This window comes from Rosa rugosa, chromosome 1 (assembly GCF_958449725.1).
Source record: "Rosa rugosa chromosome 1, drRosRugo1.1, whole genome shotgun sequence".
NCBI lineage: Eukaryota > Viridiplantae > Streptophyta > Magnoliopsida > Rosales > Rosaceae > Rosa > Rosa rugosa.
Window position 1 is genome coordinate 57,266,713 of NC_084820.1, and position 21,285 is coordinate 57,287,997.

Sequence of the window (21,285 nt, forward strand, 5' to 3'; positions counted from 1 at the left end):
CGTCAAGAAGAGAAGGAAATCGAAGACTTGATCGATTGAGGAAACTCATGGGTATTCTTGATCAAAATCCAATCAGACTCCCAATTATAATATGTTTGTTATTCTCTTCTGATTTTATTAGAATGCTAGTCGAAATTGAACTCATCCATGGTGAGAATAAGCTACTCATGGTGAGGTTGGGGATATAGAGGTATTGGTCTAATGATGGTGAGAAGGAGCTATTCTTGGTGAGAAGAGATTTGGGTAGAAATCTGAAGGTTTTGGCCTGGGTACGTAGGAAGAACGAGAGAGAAGAGAATGAAAGAGGGACGTCAATATGTCATGTACACGTCAAATATGACTTACGGATTGGAGTGATTTTATCTGTCTTTTGTTACCGTTACAGTTCTCCATAAATTTGACATGCTCTAACTTATCATGTTGTCTTTTACTTGGGCCGCTTCTATATATTTTTTCTTGTCTTTACTTGAGCCTCTACATATATTTTTTTGACATTATTGGTGCCTCAATAAATTGGACCTGTTGCTGTGCTTTCTTTATGCCAAAAGCTTCGATTCTTTTGCCCGTGAATAATTTAAGGTTCTTCAAGATTCGGTCTTAACCTACTCCAGATTTGATAGCTAAATGTATTACAAACAAACAAACCCCTACAGCGTTGATATCAGTATAAAACTCTGCATTTTCTGCATGTGTAGCGCACATTCATACACACAAGATAAGATGAGTTCCAAGGAAGTAGCTAAAAGGCCTCATGCAGTATGCGTTCCACTGCCGTTTCAAAGCCATATCAAGGCAATGCTCAAACTAGCAAAACTCCTCCACCACAGAGGTCTTCATATAACCTTTGTCAACACAGTGTTCAACCACAAACGCTTTCTTCAATCTCTAGGACCTAACTCCCTTGATGGCTTGCCTGATTTTCGGTTCGAAACCATTCCAGATGGCCTTCCAAGTTCAGATGAAGATGTGACGCAAGACGTCCATTTGCTTTGTGGTGCTGTCAGGAAAAATTTGTTAGCTCCATTTCAAGACCTCCTCATGAAACTCAATGAAGCTGCAATTACTTCCCACAGTACTAATCCTCCAGTGACTCGGATAGTAGCAGACGGTTGGAATTCCTTTGTCTTCACAGCAGCAGAAACAAATCGAATCCCTGTTACACTCTTCTTTACTGTTGCTGCAAGCAGCTTCATGGGATTTGCACAATATCCCACTTTGATGGAAAAAGGATTAGCACCACTCAAAGGTTAGAAATGGTTTTAATTTTATGATTATTTCTACCTTCCAGTTTGTTATTAGCACTCCTTCCGCCGTGTTATTTTATAATCGCAACATATGTTGCACTCCAGCGCAGGATGACATCCTAGGATTTGGAATAACAGCTGCATGCTTTGACTTTATCTAATAGCTAGTTAATTTTTTATTATTTTTTTTTTTTTTAACATATAGACGAGAGCTGTTTCACAAACGGGTATTTGGACAAGGTCATAGATTGGATTCCAGGACTGAAAGATATCCGGTTAAGGGATCTCCCGACCAACTTTCAAGTCACAAATCCTGATGACGCCATTTGGAACCTCTGCTTGGAAGCAATTGAAGGAGTTCATAAAGCTGAAGCTGTTGTTCTTCATACTTTTGATGCATTGGAGCATCATGTTTTGGAATCTCTCTCGTCGATGCTTCATCCACATGTTTCTGCCATTGGCCCTCTCCAATTACTCATTAATCAGATACCAGAACACCCTTTGAACCCTATGGGTTACAGTCTATGGAAAGAAGAAACCGAGTGCCTCCAATGGCTCAACTCCAAGGCGCCAAGTACGGTTGTTTATGTGAACTTTGGCAGTATAACGATCACGACATTGAACAATCTTGTAGAGTTTGCTTGGGGACTTGCAAATACCAAGCTTCCGTTCTTTTGGGTAATTAGACCTGATTTAGTTGCTGGTGAATCGGCTATTTTGCCACCAGAGTTTGTGGCTGAAACCAAACAAAGAGGTCTAATAGCAAGTTGGTGCCCACAAGAGCAAGTGCTTAACCACCCAGCAGTTGGAGGGTTTTTAACACACAGCGGGTGGAATTCAATGATTGAGAGTGTGACTGCAGGAGTGCCTATGCTGTGCTGGCCAGTCTCTGCGGACCAACAAACAAATACCTGGTCTGCTTGCAATGAATGGGGAATTGGCATTGAGATCGCTGGTAAGGAAGTGAAGAGAGACGAAATAGAGAAGCTTGTTAAACAGGTGATGGAGGGCGAGAAGGGTAAACATATGAGAAATAAAGTGATGGAATGGAAGCTACTTGCAGAAGAAGCAACCACTCCACATGGTTCTTCATCCACAAACTTGGATAAGTTAGTGAGTCAAATGCTACTATGAGAAGAAGCTAGATGTTACAGATAATTCAATAAACTAGCTAGTGCTATGTTAAATTGTTAATTACGCCTATCTTTACTTTGCTTAGATTGTTTCATGTTGTTCTAAATGTTCCTTCCCATATAGGTGTGTTCTATCTGATTATTGGTTTAAACGTTTATTCTCTTGGTGTCTCTACTCTCATAATTCTTTTCAAAAATCAAACACTGTGTCCTTGTGAGAGAACATGCACTACTATCATTTTTATCACAGAATACCTTTCTAAAGAACAATGCAATAACCAAACCGCAAATTTTCGTATTGTTATTGTTTCAGGGCATAACTAAATCAGATTAATAATTAGACAGGAATTAGACTTGATAAACATAGTAAATCAAGTTCTAATTAAGGCATAATTAAGTTTGATAGGGGAAAGAAGATAGCAACCACTAAAAGTTAGATAGAAAGTTCTTCATAGAGCAGTTTCACGAGAAAGAAAAACAAAGATAGGAAGTTGGACAAATCACAAATGAGATCAATTTGAAAAAAGATCCGAAATAAATTTGAGCTTATTACCTGGTGGCTATATGCATACTGGAGACGTTTTTTGCTGTCTTTTATGCCACATTGCCATATGAGTGCCGGCAGTGGTAGCATAGATTCTTTATCCATTTTGTCTCATGCTTTGGCTCTTTATGCCCAAGAGCTTGTTTCCCGGTAGATTTATCCGCCTAGATGCCGTCTTGATATTCATATATGTAAATAACAAACCCGGCCGGGTTACTACCAGAACTCGTATATGTGCCTTTGTCCTCTTTGTGATAGACCAGCACATACATGTCAAACTGAAAAACTGGAGTTGCACAACTGAAATCACAAACTCATAAACTAGTCATACAGAAATTAGAAAATGAGTTCCAAGGAGGTAGCTAATAAGCCTCATGTTATTTGTATTCCAATTCCTGTTCAAAGTCATACAAAGGCAATGCTTAAATTAGCAAAACTCGTCCACCATAAAGGTTCCTTTCACATAACCTTTGTCAACACAGAGTTCGACCACAAACGCTTTCTCAAATCTCTAGGATCGAACCTTTATATGGCTTACGTGACTTTCAGTTCAAGATCATTCCAGATGGTCTTCCTGTTTCAGATGGGGATGCCACCCAAGACCTCAGTTTGCTTGGTGAATCCATCACGAAAAATTTCCTGGCTCCATTTCGTAATAATAAGGGTGACGGGTGACCTCCTGGGAATTCCTCATAACAATTAAAGATTAGCTTGGTTGCAGTATCCCAATATTCACATGGATGTTATATAGTTCATTAGTGCATCAAATGTGATCAATTTGCTCTTTCTAAAATTGTTGTTCCAACTTCCAACAGATGAGAGCTGTTTGGCAAACGGGTTCTGGACAAGCTAATAGATCGGATTCCAGGAACGGATAAAGGATCTACCAACCCGAGTTTCGAACTATCCCAGTGACCTCATTTTCAATGCATTCTTGATGTGATGGATAGCCTTCATAGAGCTTCACAAATTGTTCTTCACACATTTGATGCATTGGAGCCGGATGTTTTGGATGCTCTCTCTAGCACATCTATGCTCCCACCAGTTTATGGCTTCTGGTCTCATTCATCACCAAAGTCTTGAGTTTTCACTATCAGTGGCACCACTGGTGCCTCTACCTTAATCATTCCACAGCAGAACATACAAGCCAGAAAAGTCATGATCAATCATGGTGTTATTCAGATTTAGACTGCAGGTGAAATTTTGAGAGTAGTGTTACGTTCAAGCCGCCTGCCCTTGAGAGGTTTGGGTGGCCGCCAAGGACAAGGAGAGTTAGGAGGAGGTAGAAGAAACAGTTGAATCTTTGTTGCAATAGTAATTTTGCATACAAGATAAAAAGAAATCCGGCAACTATTTGGGTCGGTTTGACTGTCTGAGCATAAAACAACAATATTATTAGAATGGTGCAACAAAAGAATATCTTCACAGTTCACATCGTATTCAGACACGAGAGTTCTTCAATAAATTATTCTCCAGCTATAGCAGACTGAAAGCCATTCTGTTCTTTTCTAAGGTCCGAAAAATCGAATACCAAAAAGACCAATTAAACAAAGGTGTATTAAAGTATCTAATGTTACAATCACAGCAACCAAAACTTATACAATCGACATAATCATAGTAAAACAAAAGCAATAACATGTTTTATGTATGTGAGTGATCAGCAAAATTTTACATCTACTGCAAACCTTACTCATCCACCTCATCTCTAATTGCTTTTTGTAGCTCATCCTTGTACTCATCAAAACTTCTATCAAATTTCTTCACAGTACCATCTTCAACAATCCAAATTTGACTCCTCTCTTCATCATCACACACACGAGAAATAAGTCTAGAGTCGTGACTGACCAGTACAACCCCACCGGTGAATTCATCAAGTGCATCAGCCAGTGCATCAATGCTCTGCATATCTAAATGATTCGTGGGTTCATCCAAAAGCAGAATGTGGGGTTTTGACATGGATATTGATGTGAAGACAACTCTAGCTTTCTGTCCTCCGGATAATTTTGCAATAGGAGTCAGATGGTTGTGGCTAGGGAGTCCAAACTTTCCAAGTTTTGCACGCACAGCCTCCTGCTTGCTAAATCCCTCTTGGTCAGGATGAAGACGAAGAAGGTATGAAACTGGGGTTTCATCCATTGTCAGGAGGTCCACAAAGTGCTGTGAATACCTACCAATCCTCAACTTCTGACTTCTCCTTACTTCACCCTCAGTAGGAACCAGATCACCTGCAAGAAGGTTGAGCAGAGTAGACTTTCCGGCTCCGTTAGGTCCAACAATTGCAACACGAGTACCCATATCAATACCGACATCAACATCAGACAGCCTGAAATCTTCCCGGTTCGGATAACTGAAGCTGACATCAATAAGTTGCAAGAGAGGAGGTGTAAGCTCAGTAGGTTCAGGAAAGTGGAACTGCACACTGTAATCCCTCCACTTCTTAGGAGCCTCAACTTGGGTGTCATCCTCCTCAACCTTTCCCTTGCCCTTGCTCTTTGATGCTTCCTTATTAACTAAGAATTTTGCTCGATCCTTGACCTTCTCCTGTTGAACCCGACTTCCGCTCCTTCTGGCAGCTTTCACCTGCTTATCATAAATTTCAAACTTCTTGTTTACCTCTTTGCGGCGCTGCTCATAGCCAGTTTCAAAATCATCAAAATTTCCACGGTAGAACTGGAGCTTCAGATCATGTAGATGAATAATCTCTGTGCACACTGTGTTAAGGAAATCACGATCGTGTGAAACAACCACCAAAGTTTTTTTCCAGCGGCACAAATACTCCTCCAACCAAAGAACAGCCCTCAAGTCGAGATGATTTGTTGGTTCATCAAGCAACAAAAGAGTTGGTTGCACAAAAAGTGCCCTAGCTAATGAAATTCTCATTCTCCAACCACCACTGAATGACTTAGTGGGGCGGCCTTGCATATCCTTTGTAAACCCCAAACCGGCAAGAATCTTTGAAGCCTGGGCTTCAGCAGCATCCGATCCCATCAGCTGCAATTGATCGTACAACTCAGCAAGCTTCTCTCCTGCATCATCATCATGACTATCCTCTTCCTCACCACGGGGAGCAGAATCTGAATTCTGCAATGCTGCAACCTCTTCCCGGAGCTTGACAAGTTCTTCATTAGCTGAAACAACAGCTTCCAGAGCACTTCTATCATCACCAACTACCTCCTGTTCAACTAAAAGAACATCGATGTTTTTTGGTACTGGAATCTTCCTCCAAGCAAGAAGCTTCAGAAGGGTAGACTTCCCCATCCCATTTGGACCAATCAGACCATATCTCTTCCCATGAGAAATCTTCACTGATGTATTCTTTAGTAGTTCCTTTCCTCGAGCCGCCACAGAAAAACTATCTATTGATATATCCTTGATATTAGCATCTGCATCTTCACCCTCAAGTACTGAAGCCCTGCTTCCAATAACAACAGTGAAAGCATCATGATCATCTCTCAGGGCCTCCTTCTTTGACAGCTCAGCAGCATGAGCAGCAAGAAGGTCCTTCTTTTCACGTTTTTTTAACTCTTTCTCTGTTATGGATACATCAAGCGTCTTAGCCTCTGACCTCCTTTGCTGATTGGATTGTTGTTCCTCTTCCACCTCATCATCAGAGGGAGGGAGATCAATACCATCAGTGTAGGATGAAAGTTTTGAAGCGACTTTTGCCTTTGCACTGGAGGAAGATGCCTTCTTGGGCTTCTCAGGTTTCTGATCCATGTTGGCCAACATGGCAGAGACTGTTGGTGCTTTCACTTTCTTTCCATCTTTAGAAGCATCTTTTCCGGTTGACTTACCCTTCATGGCAGCACCAGCTTCATCTGTCTTCTTTTTTCCCATTGCAGCAGTATCTAATAAACAAACAACAGCAAATGAATTAACTTTAATTAAGGGCCAGTTTCTATCCAAGACAATAATTTGAATGGACAGCATACAGAAAAAATCTTATGCTAAAGCTCAAGGATTTTTAGGAACACAGGCCCTTCAATTTTTATAGAACATATGTAAAATGATACAGATGAATTATAAGAACACAAAGCTTTCTGTATGTCTCTAGAACTCTTTCTTACTCAAATTTGAGGTACGAGTTATATCACTATAATGCTATACAATAACGCAATCTATCAACTAAATTTCAGTGTGCACATACATATGCAAATTGATAATTTATGGGAGGGATCCTCATGACTCTGAAATAAGACTCTAAATTTAAATTTATAGGGTTAAGGAAATATCTTTCATACAAGGTTAAATTTTTGAATATGAGGTAGCCAACATCTAGGTTTCAGAAACTGAATCTAACACAATGCCACTTCTATGTCCCAAAGTTACAGACCGAAAAAAAACAACAATCGTCTACTACAATGATACACCTACCTCAAATCTAAGTCATTGCCACAAAACAAGTCATAAACCTAGGCTAGCAAAGACCCTTTACAACCCAAATACAAAAACAAATTGGCTCTAAAATTTACACACTCAAATCCTAAATTTTTTTGCCAATCCCTTTTTGCTGAGTTTTACCCAAAGATACAATCTTTATACAAAACAATCATCTGGGTGAATAAATCAGAATCACAGAACAGAACAATAGAAAACAATACTAAAGTGGATAACAAAAATTACAATATACCCATCAATAATTTTCTATGCATAACGGATCTAGGCCTCTCTTATGCTCCAATTTAAACTAACCCTAATTGCAGAACACAATGACTGAAAACGACGAATCAAAAACCTAACGGGATCGAACCAATTAAAGAGAAGAGAAAAGATGCATACCCACCTGAGAAGAGAGGAGGATGGAGACGTATCAAGGCGTGAAGCGGCAGAGAGACTTGATTGATTTCTGGGTTTAGGGTTTTACGTCGAAGATGAAGATGAAGAAGAAGAAGAAGGAGAGGAGTTAGGGAGATGGAGGCTGATACAAAAATGTCTTGGGGGACGGAGCTAACTGGTCGGTTGGAGCTCTTCTCTTAGCTATACTACCGTATTCAACTTTAACACTTCAAAACGACCCGTTTTAACAATTTTGGTATAAAGAAGCACGTAAAACCACCTCAAACGAGAAAAACAGGGTTCGTGAAAAAAAAAAGTAATTTTTTTGTGTCTTTTTCATGGAATAAAAAACTAAATTTCTAATCTCTCCTATGAAGAATTTTTCATTCTGGTGTTTCATGATATGAGAAAAGTTATCAGGAGAGTTTGTAATTATGCGATAAAATAATAGTGTGTGAGTAAAAAATGCAAAGAAAAAAACAGGTGAAAATTAATCACTTGAGGTGCGGAATGAATCACTTTCCCGTTGTTTTATCTTCTTTTAGGAAAATATTTCATTTTCTTTACATCCCAAAAAAAAAAAAAAAGGATGGGAACCACATTTTAAAATCTATTTCTTCTGAGCGCTGACAAAACAGGAGAGAACTCGGGTTGGAGAGAGTAAAAGAAATTTTTTAGCCTGTCCGGCGGTGCCCCGCGTCGACAGTAGCTCCCTGCCTCATCGATGAGAGGTGGGTGTTGCAGGACGGGGTCTTGGGATCGCAGGGGTCCTGCTCTGCTATTCGTTTCGTTGGTTAAGGCCAGGTATGTTTATTCGCTTCTCTCAGGCGGCGGTGTCGGTGTGGAAGACAGATGTTTAGCAATCGGCGTGGAGAAAGGGACCAGAGGCCAGATCATGGCGGTGCCATGCCATGGATCGTGTGGCGCTGACTTCTACTCTTCAGTGGGCCGCTAGACGAAGGAGGCAACTGTGGTGGATTTGAGTTCTCAAGTTGGTGGGCATGGCGGCGGCAAGGCACGGTAATTTTTTCACCAGTTTCTTGGTGTGGTTTGCTGCATGGTTTAGGTATCATCGACCTGGGGAGCTTGAAGGCATGGATTTGCGATGGTGGCCTGCCGGTGGGGTCCATGATGACAAGGAAGAGGAGTACTGTGGCGGCATCTCTTTATTTTTTGTTAGTCTTGTTTTTAGTTAGGTTGTTGGTTAGATTCTTTTGGTCTATAGTTGGTCCCTACTCGTTTGAGCTAGGGTTGAGTCAAATTGATGTGTCATGGATGTGGTGTCTTTCCTGGGGACGAGTTGGTTTATTTTCGATTTTATCTTATGGTCCATGTGTTTGGCTCCAGTTTTGTTGCAGCTGGTCAACAGTCTCTTTTCTTGCGCGGGCGTGCCAGCACCGTTCGGGTGCGGTCGTCGGGGGTGTCCCTTGACCTGACTTATTTCGAGCGACTGTAGACGAGGAGAGCACCAACCTCGGCGCGAGATTCTTCTGTGCCTCGTGGTGAGGACTTTGTCTTGTATCACCAAGTCGATACTCAACGTTGTAGGTCGAGCAGAGCGAAATCACCGGGAAGTAGGGAGAGCTTGCTAAAGCGTAACTTTAGCTTGGCTGGTTTGCGAGGGCTTTACCCTTGCTTAGCTGGTTCCGTAACCGTTGTGGTCGTGGTACTACAGTCGGCTCCCGAGGAGACTAGGACCGAAGCACATTGACAGAGGGATTTGGTGGCACTGACAGTCGGCTCTTGAGAAGACTAGGAAGGACTGGAGTGTGATCACCGGTAAGAGAAGAAGAGGAGTTGTTCTTAGAGAGGGGTTGCTCTAGAGAGGCTTGGATAATCTTAGAGATTGTTGTTGAATTGTGTTATTTTTGTTACTTATTGTAGCCTCTATATATAGGCTACCAAGCCATAGTGGTTGGCCTTAAACAAATCATGATGGGTTAGGTTTGAGCACTTAAAACATGCACTAATGGAATGTTAGGTTTAAGCACTTAAAACACTAATGGAATGTTAGGTTTAAGCACTTACTGCTCCAATTTTTCTGCAGCTATATCTCCACCAATAACTCAAAATGGGCCTTCGACTTCTTCATATCAAATGATCCACAATGAGTGTAGATCATTGTGGCAAATTTTCAGAGCTTTCTTCTATGTGGTTGGGCCGGAAATGCTGCTGGACTCCTTACAGGTCCAGTTTTCCAGTTTTGCTTCTGCAGAAAATTGGACTGATTGTTTGAAGGCTTTCCACTCATAACTAGCTCTGGAACTCTTCATAAGAAATGATCATTGGGATGTCTAGAATTAATCTGGAATGGTTTTAGCTTATTTGGATTTCATTTGGTTAGTCTGTCGCCCCTCCTTCCTTGTTTAGCTCGGTTTCTCCTAACTAAAGTAGGAAAATGTGCTAAAGTTGACTTTTCATTTCCATGCTTCCATCATTTCCTTTTCTTGTAGCTCGCATAATCTTCCATGCTTTATTTAGCCTCTAAATAATATATTTTGAACTTGTCGACAATATATAGCTTGAGCCACTGACTTTGGCTCAATTTCTCCAAGACACGCATTGTCAGGCCAAAATGCTCATTTTGGGTCCAAACACAATGTATTGACAAGCGATCCTTGCACGTGGTCTAATTTCATTGAGACGCGGTGTGGGAGAGGGTGTTGGTTTTTTTTTTTGCGGCTGTTTATGAGGTGTTATTGAGATTCTCGGGATTATCTGTACCCTGTGAGGTTGGGCGACACAGTGGGTTAGGGGTTGAGCTCTTTTGGATCATGAAAGTCATTCTCGATGACCGACCTGTAACTAGTTCGGTTTCTAAGGAGGAGAATGAGGAGTTCATGTCCACCACCGGTTATTCCCATATTATATAACCTTGGTTATTTTCAATAAGGATCCTTATTCTAAAAAAAAGAAAAGAAAAGAAAAAAGGACATAAGAAAGGATTAAGTTTCATTTCTCGATGTTTTAGTTCCGCGAACCAAATGAGATCCAAAAGAACATGTTGGCGTGAGCCACTCTCCATAATTGTAGGAATTGTAGTATAATTAGGATTGCATAGTTAAAGAGAATATTATGTAGTTTAAGGGGGAGAATATCACTGTGTAATTAGTTTCCTATTAGGATTGTGTATACTTTGTATATATGATCCATCTTTGGAGAAGATCAATACATTGGAAAATTCTCAATCTCTTTGTTCTGTTTGACTTGGTATCAGAGCAGAGATCCGCCTGGACTCTGTTCATTTGTTTCCACTGTAAATTTGTCTTTGTACTCTTTAAGAGTTTGTCCTTTGTCTTCGTCCTCTGTTCTTTTTGCTCTAAAACCCTAAAGTTTGCAACACTTTGCCGTCAGCCTCTCCTTCCTTAGCCGTGTCAAATTTTGTGGTTTGTGTTACTGTTTGAAGAAAAAGAATGACTTTGTCTCCTCAAAGTGGAAACCCTCAGTATCGGCCCAACAATCAAAGGTACCAACCAAATCAGAATTATAACAGGGGACCAGCTTCATTCAACAGACAGGTGACTTGCAACTATTGTAAAATTGTTGGCCACTACAAGAGTCAATGCCCCAAGTTGCTAAGACTCAACTTCAATAACTCTGGTTGGAAAGGGAGTAACAATGGTCAGAAAGACAAGGCGGCAATCCTATTGGTGTAGGAGCAAGAACCTGATTTCTATGGTGTGGAGGGCCAAGATCAAACTAAGGGTAATGTTTCCCTAACTCAGGAAAATCGAGGTAAAATTGGTGTTGCTTTAAATGTTTCTGGCTTTACTAGTAGTAATACATGGGTAATTGATTTTGGTGCGTCTGATCATATGACTTATGATAAGTCTTTCTTTGTCACGTTGTCCTCCACATCCATAATGCATGTCTCAGATGCCAATAATGAGTCCTTTCTTGTCTTAGGAATTAGGTCAGTGCAGGTTACACCGTCCATTACACTTTATAATGTCCTTTATGTACCCTCTTTGTCTCATCATCTCTTATCTGTATCTCAGTTAAATACATAAAACAAATGCTCTGTAACATTTTATCCTATGTATGTATCTTTCAAGATCTGTGCACTCAGGTGATAATTGATAAGGGAGATCTGAGGGAGAGATTGTTTCACTTGGATTGCATGTACGGAGGACCGACACAAGCACCATCAAGTCCAAAAAGTCTTGTTGCCCTGACATTGAGTTCTGATTGGTTGAATATATTGTGGTTGTGGCATCGCCGTTTGGGCCACCCATCTTTTGGTGTCATGAAGAAGTCCATGCCTTCTCTTTTTTTGGGAGTAAGTGATTCTAGTCTACATTGTGAAACCTGTACTCTAGCCAAGAGTCCTAGGTCTAGTTATCCTTCTAGGGCATGTTTGTTTCACGGGACTACCATGCCTCACCTTAATTTCTATGAGAGTCCTGGACTTCTCAAGCCTGGCTTATGCTAAGCTAATACTTGAACCATGTTTGGTGCTCCGTAGGACTAAGGACTACAACAGAAGAACCTTCCCCAATCAAGGCACTTGTCCCAAAGTTTTCTGTAATTTCCTTTAGCTCCTCTACTGGTATAAGCAAAACTTCAATAGGCTAGGCCTTTACGGCTTCTTCACGTTTGGGCGCATTACCGGAATCATGATGAATCCCTCATTTCCTGCATCACGAAACCCAACTCGGTTTGAATTCCAAAACTTGAATTGATAAAACCAGTGACAGATATACAAAAAAACAAAACCAAATGCAAGTCAAATACCCAAAGCAGCTCATGTAAGGACCTCCATTGTCAGTAGCTTTATGCATATCATCTTCATCACAACAACCGAAGCAGCTCATGATTCTTTTCTACACACAAAAACCCACAATCAAAATGAGGAAATGAACAACACCCAAGTCATGAACACACAAAATTCAGTAACAAAAAAAAAAAAAAAGTGATCCCCTTTAAATCTAATCCCATTAGAAACAGCAAATTTGGTTTCTTTAATGTAATACCCAAATCAAATTTTTGGTAATCAGATTGCATGCAAGAACTCAAATTTCTGGGGAGTAAGCCTTTGAACAAAAAACATTTCTTAAACCCAGAAAAAAAAAAAAAAAAAAAAAAAAGAGCAGGGCAAAAACGTGAAATTGATCACAATTCTTACCAGATCAATCTACTCAGACAACAAATTGATCAAAATCTTAGCAGATCTAGCTACCCAGACACCAAAGAGATAGAAGAAGAAGAAGAAGAAGAAGGTAGATGGGATTGAAGGAAAGAGTGAACAATGATTAACGCAAGAAAGGGAGTATGATCGAGAAAAGAGATAAACTGAACCTGGTTTAGTTGAAGGAGACCGAAGTGAAAGATGCAAGTGAGCGACCAAAAGCGAAGAACGACCGAGCGTTGCTTCCAGTCTTCCACAGTCCGGTGAAATTTGGGGAGACTATGTAAGAAGGTGTTGGGGTTGATTTGGGGACTACATAGTCTCATTTATTATAGTCCTTGTTCAGCCAAACATGGGATAAGTTTTAATTTATTAGATAAGGCAGTCCTATCCCATCCAATCCCATGTAACAAACACCACCCTAGCTTTCAGTCTAGTACAATGCCTTTTGAATTAATTCATTCGGATTTATAGGGACCTTCCAAACATTCAACTCTTTCATGAATGCATTATTTTGTTTTATTCATGGGCTAAATACTATTTAGTACCCTGTGGTATGGACCTAACATCAATTCAGTCTCTCGACTTTTAATTTTATCAAAAACACCCCCACAATATCATCTTCTCATCCAATAGGTCCCTCCGACTCAATTTCGTCAATTTCAGACGTTAAGTGCTAACCTGGCATTTCCAACTCATCAAAAGTGGGACCCACACGGATGTGAAATTCCCAAAATATCCCTGGCTCTATCACAGCCCCAAATCCTATTAAGATTAATTTTTCCCGCCAAAGAAGACCTAGATACTTGTATCCTCCCGCCCAAAATAATCAATTTGCAGAATGGCTTATCAAAGTAATAACATTTGACCTGTAAATGTTCAAAGCAACAACATGTACTTCAAAGTAACCAATCTACATTTTTAACCAACATGCTATTGAGTTCACGCACCAATTCTACATTCGAAAGTTTAATAACATCAAACTTTCTTAAAATCCAACAAAATAAGCAGCCCAAATGTTTACATTTCAAATAGCTTTAATCATCCTCCCAAAAAATTAGAGCTAGCAACCTAGGTAGCACACACCAAGGTTGCACAAAAAATGTTAGGGCTTGCTTATCATTCCCCAAACTTCCTCCTACTTTCCCCCTTACTTGGAATTCTGCCTAATCCTTTGAGATGATCTAGAAGGTGTTGGAGTTTGGCCTTTTGATGCTTTACTTGATGTCGGAGAACTTGTGGTTGCTGAGGTAGATGTGGCAGCAGCAGCAGCAGCAGCTTTGGTGAACTTGGATTTTGTGGCGGCAGCAGCAGCTTTGGTAGAGCTAGCAGGGGTGGCAGCAGCAGCTTTTCTAAATGCCTTCAATGCAGCCATCTTCTTCTATACTCACAAAAAAAATCAGAAACAAGAATATAATTGTCAACACATACATACCAAAAGCAAAGCATCACTAGCCCAATCACAGACCTATTCATCAATAAATACATACAAAGTTTACAAGCTAAAATCCATCTTTCATACCCTTTGATATTCTAAAATCCATCAACGTACATCAGAATAAGAACATATAACATATACAGGATACTAATATGGGTCTGTGACCTCTAGCACCAAAATGGGTTAATTTTAGCCCACTTACACCACCAACAGAATTCTATTCCCACTAACCCAACTACTGTAATACCCCGAAAATCCAAATTAAATTCCATGGATTTTTAGAAATGATTTCACGATAGTAGGAGCGAGTACGAAGCTTGGAGAAGTTGTGGAATTAGTTCGAACGATTTTATTTTCAAAAACGAACGTTTTTTTAGGGGGTCAACAAAGTTGACTTTTTATACGTTCAAAATTTAGGAAAACTTCCTTCATGAAAGTTGTAGAGCTCGTCGATACGAGTTCGTGGACATATGGAACGCAATATTCGGAGTTCGTATGAATAAGTTATGAATTTTTGAAATTTGGGAATTTTCTATAAATATCGAAAAAAAATCAGAAATTTCATTTAAGGACGAAACATTTTCATTTTTGCTGAACAGTCCCCCAGCTCTCTCCGTTCTCTCTCTTCCTTCGACCCTCAGACCCGACGGGTCTTAGTCGACCCGACCCGGCCGAAAACGGCGCCTCCGGCCTCCTCCGTCCCCGGACCCGGGCTCCCCTGGGATCGCCGGCCCACTACGAGCCTCCCTCTGGTGTCGCTTTGCTCCGCCGCTGCCCCGAAAACTGGATCGAAGAAGCCAGCCAAGAGGAATCCGACCCGACCGGAATTCCATTTATCCGGCGTTTCGTGGGCCGATCGTTCCCATTTTCGTGATCTCCTCCTCCCCCTGATCATCCCCATATAGGCCTTGCATGACGATTTTGGGTGTAGAGCGCTTGATCAAAGGTTTGACTTTTTCGACGGCTCTGATTCAATCTGGAATCAGATCAGACGCTCCGGATTAATCCAACTTCAACGCTTGATCTAGGACGATCTAGGCCGAACCAGGCTTAGCTCCAGGTATGAAAGACGATCACCCTTTCATTTTGAACAAGTTTGTAGTTGGTCGCTTTGCCATCGGAGGTGGTTGACCCGGAGTTGACCGCCGCGTTGACCGCCCACTGACCACCGCTTGTGGCGGCGCGTCAGACCATATTTCGAGTTTTCATTATCTAGGCGATGATCTATGCATCCATACGAGCGTTTTGATATATAACTTGGTCATGTTAGAAAAAGTTGATAAATAGTGGATTTACGTTTTTACGTTACTATTTACGGTTTTTACGTTTTATCTTCGGTTTACGATCTGCGAAGATCAGACCATCGGTTTTACTTCAAATTTTAATATGTTGATCGTATGACTGTCCCGGTGACTTTGTGAGGTCACGGGCGAAGATCCGACCGTTGGATCTTCGTATAATTGAGAAATAGTGATTCGGAAGGCGATTCGTGAGAATCCGACCGTCGGATTTTCATATAATTTTGTGGAGATGTTAGTAAGGGCGATTCAGGAAGATCTGACCGTTGGATCTTCGTGATAATTTTGGAGGATGATCCTAAAGGCGATCCGTGAGGATCCGACCGTTGGATCATCATTAAATTCAGATCCAACCGTTGGATCATCGTTTAATTTGAATCTGACCGTTGGATCGTCGTTTAATTACATTTATGAGTTGTTGGCTAAGTTAAGATCATTATTGGATTAGGTTATCGACGGATTGATTTGGCGGACAATTCGGGAAAATTGTTGTTTTAGCTGTTAAGAAGACGCAGCTGGATTAGAGGTGAGTAAACCTCACGTGGTTCATATTACGAACCGAATAAATTTAATTACTTTATTTTTGTCGCAATTGTGTGAAAATATTTGTGGAATAAATATTTGTTTTCAATCATATGGACTTGATCAACTACGGTCCATAGGTAAGTAAAATGATTTTATTATACAAATGAATTTCACGGTTTTTATGCTTGAACTATAGTTGGTATTAGTGGTCATCCCTGAGCGGATGATTACGTATATATATATTTACGTGGAATATATATATTGGTTGACGTGTGATTGGTGTGATGAAATAATTGAGAATGAATTGGATATTATTCAAGCTATTAATCTCGCATTTAATTGTTGAATAATGAAATGTTGATCATGTGGTGTGAAAGCTATTTTATATGCCCAATGGTGAATATGTGGAAATTATTTTAAGAAATAAAGATTTGTCTTGAAATAATATGTCTCTTTATGTGGGTGTACATATACATATATACGATCTATAAATCATAAAGATTGTATTTTGGTGATTTTGATTATGTCTGAGAAGTACAATTGTGAAGTCGGGTGTTATCTACTACCCCGTGCTTAAGTGAATTACTGGTAAATGTGTTTTGGTGATATGTGGAAGTTAGCCTTGGGCCCTAGTCCCTACAGATAGTGCACTATTATACTCTTAGGAAGGTTGCTTACTTTGAGTATACATACTTGGGTATAGTACGTTGGACCCTAGTATGCTGCGGCTTTCCCGTACTTTGGGTATAGTACGTTGGACCCTAGTACGTGGATTTATGATTTGTTACCAGTCAACCTGGCTTACTTGTGCTTTGGGTATAGTACGTTGGACCCTAGCACTTGTATTTATGAATTGTTACCAGTTAATCCGAAAATTCACTAAAAAGAAAAGTGTACTTATATTATTTTGATCAAATATCTATTTGTGATATATTGTTAATATGTGAAGGTGTTAGTGGAAAGAGAATCAAGCATGCTTTGCTTTAATGTTATTTCACATATTAATGTTGCAATATTCGTTGGTGGTGATCAGTCAAATGCTGAGTTTTAAAAGAAGTATCGAGAATAAATATGCTTATATATGTTTCTTTGATTTTTGGAATTACATTGTGAGTGCGTCGATTGTTTACTTGAGTTATAATAAATATAATTGAATAAATCAACAGTTCTTTCTTGTTTGCTCATACGGGCTGTCAAAAGCTCACCGGGTTTTGTGTTGTTGCAACTCCCGGTACACTATTCAAATTGTGTAGCGGGTAGTCTTACAGGTCAGGAGAATCAGGGCAGTGATCGTGCGGTTTAGAGTATTAGTATTAGATTTACAGCAATTGTTTTGTGAGGAGAATTATACTCATTTGAGTTTTACTATTTGATTTGGTGAGAGTGTGCTGTAATAAGTAGCTTGAGGATTTGGTTTATGTAATATCAAAGGTGTAATGTGCAGTTGATTTTGAGAAAGAAATTCTGAGATTATAAACAGGGTATTTGAGGTTCATGCTTCGAATATGAATTACTTAAATTCAGAATTCGGGGTGTGACAACTACAGATTCAAAAGACGATTCTACCCCCTAAAAATTAAAAAATTACAAATGGCACACCAGCTCTATCTCGCTCTCTCTCTCTCTCTCTGCACATCAAAAACGTGAACCTAAACTTGCCTGACTGCCGATGCCTTCTTCTGCAGGCGGATGACGGGGAGCAACGGAGGACTGCCGGAGAAGACCAAAGATAGGCACACGACGGTAGAGATCAAGACGTCGTCACCTGGATCTAAAGCGATCGTCGCGTATCACGGTCAAATCTTTTGCGCCGGTTTGAATTGGTACCATTCACCGGAGGCTTTGTCGTTGTTGAGGATGCGGAGCTTGCCGGCAAGTTTGGGGACGGTGTTGGTCGGATCTGACGGAAATCCCGAACGGCAGACTCGATATGAGGCCACCGTCGCCGGAGTTTTCCACAGGTGGACCAATTACGGCATTCAATTTTGGTTTTTGATTCTGACGGTTTCAATTGGTTCATGACCTCCGTGTAAACAAAACAACACTTGTATAGCTTTGAAACATGCATGACCTCTGTGTAAACTCCTTGTATAGCTAGCGATTTCATGATGGTCGTGTTTGTGTGAAAATGGGTAGCTTGGATCTCATCGCTGAAGGTGGGGTAGCCGGAGGAGGAGGAACCGATCGAACTCTTTTTTTTTTTTTTTGTTGGTAAAATGGGGCAGAAGGCCCAGAAGGAAAGAAAAAAAAGAAGTTTTATCGGAGGCAATTAAGGGCTATTAGGGGGCAATAGACGTTTTGAATTGATGTAATCTTTTTTTTTTCTTTAATCAAAGTTATATTTGTGTAATTTTAGAAAAATTAGTTCTCATTTCGGTAATCGAAATGTCTATTTGGGGGCAATAGACGTCTATTGGGAGGCAATAGACGTTTTAAAATTCATATAATTTCTTCATTTTTTTCTTTAATCAAAGTTTTATCTGTCTAATTTTAGAAAGATTAGTTCCTATTCCGGCTACCGAAAGTTCTATTGGGGGGCAATAGACGTCTATTGGGAGGCAATACATGGCTGATAGTCGTCTATTGGGTGCAAAAAAAATTTCCGGTGAGATTTTCAGCAAATTTCGGCGGGCGGTAGCCGGTGACCGGACTCCGGCGGCCGGAATCAGGCGAAAGTTGACCGGATTCCGGCGACCGGTGACCGGACTCCGGCGAAGTCTCCCATGGTTTCTCTTTCTCTCTAAGTAACAAAGGGATAAGGGTAAAATTGTATTAAAAAAAATTAAAAAACAAAAAAAAAATCTTAATAGGGTATTAAGGAAGACCTCCTTAGAGTGTTTTGGGTAAGAGAGTTTCTTAATGGGGTAAGTGAGAAAAAAATCTCTAAAAATGGGGTAAATAGACAAAAACCCTACTAATATAGTAAACTTAGTCTTGGCGTACAATGATCGATATTGAATTCAAAACTTGTTGCCACGTACCCTCAGTAAATGACTATATGTTGCCATATCAAAGCTTCAGTACTGAAAAGTGAAAACCCAAGCTAGCTTGCAATCCACTATATATGTGCATGTGTACGTGTGGCCCTGGCCATATAAATTTTACAGCTTTACAATACGTATGTTCATCGGCAAAAGTGCAAAACCTAGCTAGCTATACCTTCATAAATAAATAAGAAACCTGAGATACGTACGGTATTGAACTATTGATGCGAAGTGATCGAATTCGCGGCGCTGGCCATGCAATCTGAAGCCCAGAAATTAATGAGAGGGACAATCATTTTAGATCATGAATTCTGCGTTTTAGTTCAGATTCATTCGGATCGAATGAATGTATGTCAGATTAATTCAAGAGAGATGATCAGTCATCAGAGAAATCCTGAATTTCTGATCGATCACTGGTTGATGATGATCGCAGTTGGTGATATCGATCACCCTGCATCACATTCCTAGGTGCTCTCTCATTAATGCATGCATATCATCATAATTAACTACTATCGTCAGCTCTCCTTCCTTTTTCACGCTGTTCTTCAATCGATGACCGGGATTGCTGGCAGGAGAACTGTCACTGGATCAGTGATTTCTTGTCACTGGATCAGTGATTTCTTGTGGGTGAAATAATGATTTTAGTTCATCCTAACCTATATACGTACCATGCGTATAAACACGCACTGCACTTCTTTTGACATAATAAGTAACCGCGGCCTAGCCTGTCCCTGTTTTCACGGATCGGTGCAGGATGGGAGTCATATATATGGAACGTTGTAACAGTGAGTTTTTGCCGGTATGGTTTCGATTGCCCTACAAGAACATACTAATGATGAAGAGGTCCTTTCAAAAAACAAATCGATCTAGCTATGAGCAGCATCTTCAACAAATTGGTCAAAACTAAAATTAAGCTTTTAACCTCTCTTTTGGCTAATCACCTAAATTAGACATTAGTATCAAGTATTAACCATTAATCGATCTTCTTCAAAAAATAAATTAAAAAATAACACATCGTGTCACATCATCCACAATTCCACATTCAACATCTAAATTCAACTTTTACGTGTAAGTGTGTAACACACAACACAGATGGGCAATCTGCATATATAGAAAATTTCAGTCCAATATGGACTTAGTGGGACGGATGTCATTATCCACATTCAATCAAACGAGCAATATATCAAACATGCATGTCACATGCATCCACAACATAAAAGCATGGGAACTTGGGAAGGTGTTCTAAAAAATAAAAAGAAATTCATTATTAAATGGTTATTGTGTCTCTTGTTGTTAGTTGTTACCAAACCATTCTTGCTTTAGAAAGGAAAAAAAAAATATTCACAAAAATGAAACCAAAAATCACTTTTGGAAAATGGTCTTTTGTATTTGTACACAGCATATTTCTAAGTAGACCCAGTAATAATATTTTATGTCATATTGTTCCAACTTTGTCCTTATACAGTTGGGAAAAAAAAAAATTGCACCGCGTGCAGTTCCTCAGCCAACCGTTGCCCGTGGCTCTTTCCCCTCATCTCCAGCAGCATTCTCTTCCTCCTTCTGTGAAAACCATAAGGCAAACAACTGAACTCTCCAATACCCAAATAGAACTGTGAAAATCAACCACATATGGCAATTCTATTAGTGAACATTAATATGAGGTTAGACCTGCAAAAAATCAGACCTCTACGGCCTCCTTTGCGACGGCGATTGTTGCAACCGCATGACGACCGATGGCTCAACTACCCTTTTCTGATCCTTCTCTCTCTTCCCTGAGCACTCGGCTTATTTTTTTGATCTCTCTTTCCTCCCTGAGCAGTTGACTTAGTTTCCCTTTTGCTACCAGATGATAATTATATTCATGGTTTCATGGTGTTGATTGAACCCATGCACCATCATTCTTTATTTTCTTTAACTAGTTTTGCAATTCCAAACAATTTCTGTTCGCAATCCTATGGAGCAACTCAGAAACCCAATATTCTAAACGATGAAAAAGTTAAACTACCTAGTGGAGAGGGATAGTAAAGAAAACCAGCAAGAAAATTTGATGCAGAGTCGGGGAAGGACTAGATCAAAAAAAAAAAAAAAAGGGTTGAGGAAGGAATCTGGTACGGCTAGAAGGCTTTTTGAAAAGGTAAGGGTAAAACCGGAAATATAGGACAATTTTTTTTTATGCTGAGTATACATAGATATTTGCTGGGTTCATTTAGCAAGA

General features: G+C 40.1%; 2 protein-coding genes and 1 long non-coding RNA gene across 4 annotated transcripts; 1 reads left to right on the forward strand and 2 right to left on the reverse strand.

Annotated features, from left to right (window-relative positions):
• Nucleotides 1–617: 617 nt before the first annotated feature.
• On the forward strand, nt 618–2,535 carry LOC133742663 (7-deoxyloganetin glucosyltransferase-like). Its single transcript, XM_062170347.1, has 2 exons — nt 618–1,246; nt 1,450–2,535. The coding sequence occupies exons 1-2, from the start codon at nt 625–627 to the stop codon at nt 2,376–2,378; spliced, it is 1,551 nt and encodes a 516-aa protein (XP_062026331.1). The 5' UTR covers nt 618–624; the 3' UTR covers nt 2,379–2,535.
• A 1,923-nt stretch (nt 2,536–4,458) lies between these two features.
• On the reverse strand, nt 4,459–7,906 carry LOC133725625 (ABC transporter F family member 4-like). 2 transcript variants are annotated; one of them, XM_062152963.1, is made up of 2 exons: nt 7,701–7,906; nt 4,459–6,769 (listed from the first exon to the last, which is right to left on the reverse strand). In XM_062152963.1, exon 2 carries the CDS (start codon nt 6,756–6,758, stop codon nt 4,608–4,610), a length of 2,151 nt encoding a protein of 716 aa, XP_062008947.1. In that variant the 5' UTR covers nt 6,759–6,769; nt 7,701–7,906; the 3' UTR covers nt 4,459–4,607. The 2 variants fall into 2 exon arrangements, with proteins under 2 accessions (XP_062008947.1, XP_062008946.1); XM_062152962.1 differs by having other exon boundaries at nt 7,705–7,905.
• Nucleotides 7,907–12,051: 4,145 nt separating this feature from the next.
• Nucleotides 12,052–13,184, reverse strand: LOC133725626 (uncharacterized). The gene is made up of 3 exons (XR_009854510.1): nt 12,996–13,184; nt 12,432–12,520; nt 12,052–12,332 (listed from the first exon to the last, which is right to left on the reverse strand). It is a non-coding gene; the product is annotated as an uncharacterized LOC133725626 (long non-coding RNA).
• Between the last annotated feature and the right edge of the window lie 8,101 nt (nt 13,185–21,285).

Excerpts from the sequence above, each read along its gene's own strand:
- LOC133742663 (XM_062170347.1), top strand. The coding sequence starts at position 625 with ATGTATTACAAACAAACAAACCCCTACAGCGTTGATATCAGTATAAAA. Across the intron at positions 1,247-1,449 it reads AGGATTAGCACCACTCAAAG|ACGAGAGCTGTTTCACAAAC; the intron begins GTTAGAAATGGT and ends TTTAACATATAG.
- LOC133725625 (XM_062152963.1), bottom strand. The coding sequence starts at position 6,758 with ATGGGAAAAAAGAAGACAGATGAAGCTGGTGCTGCCATGAAGGGTAAG.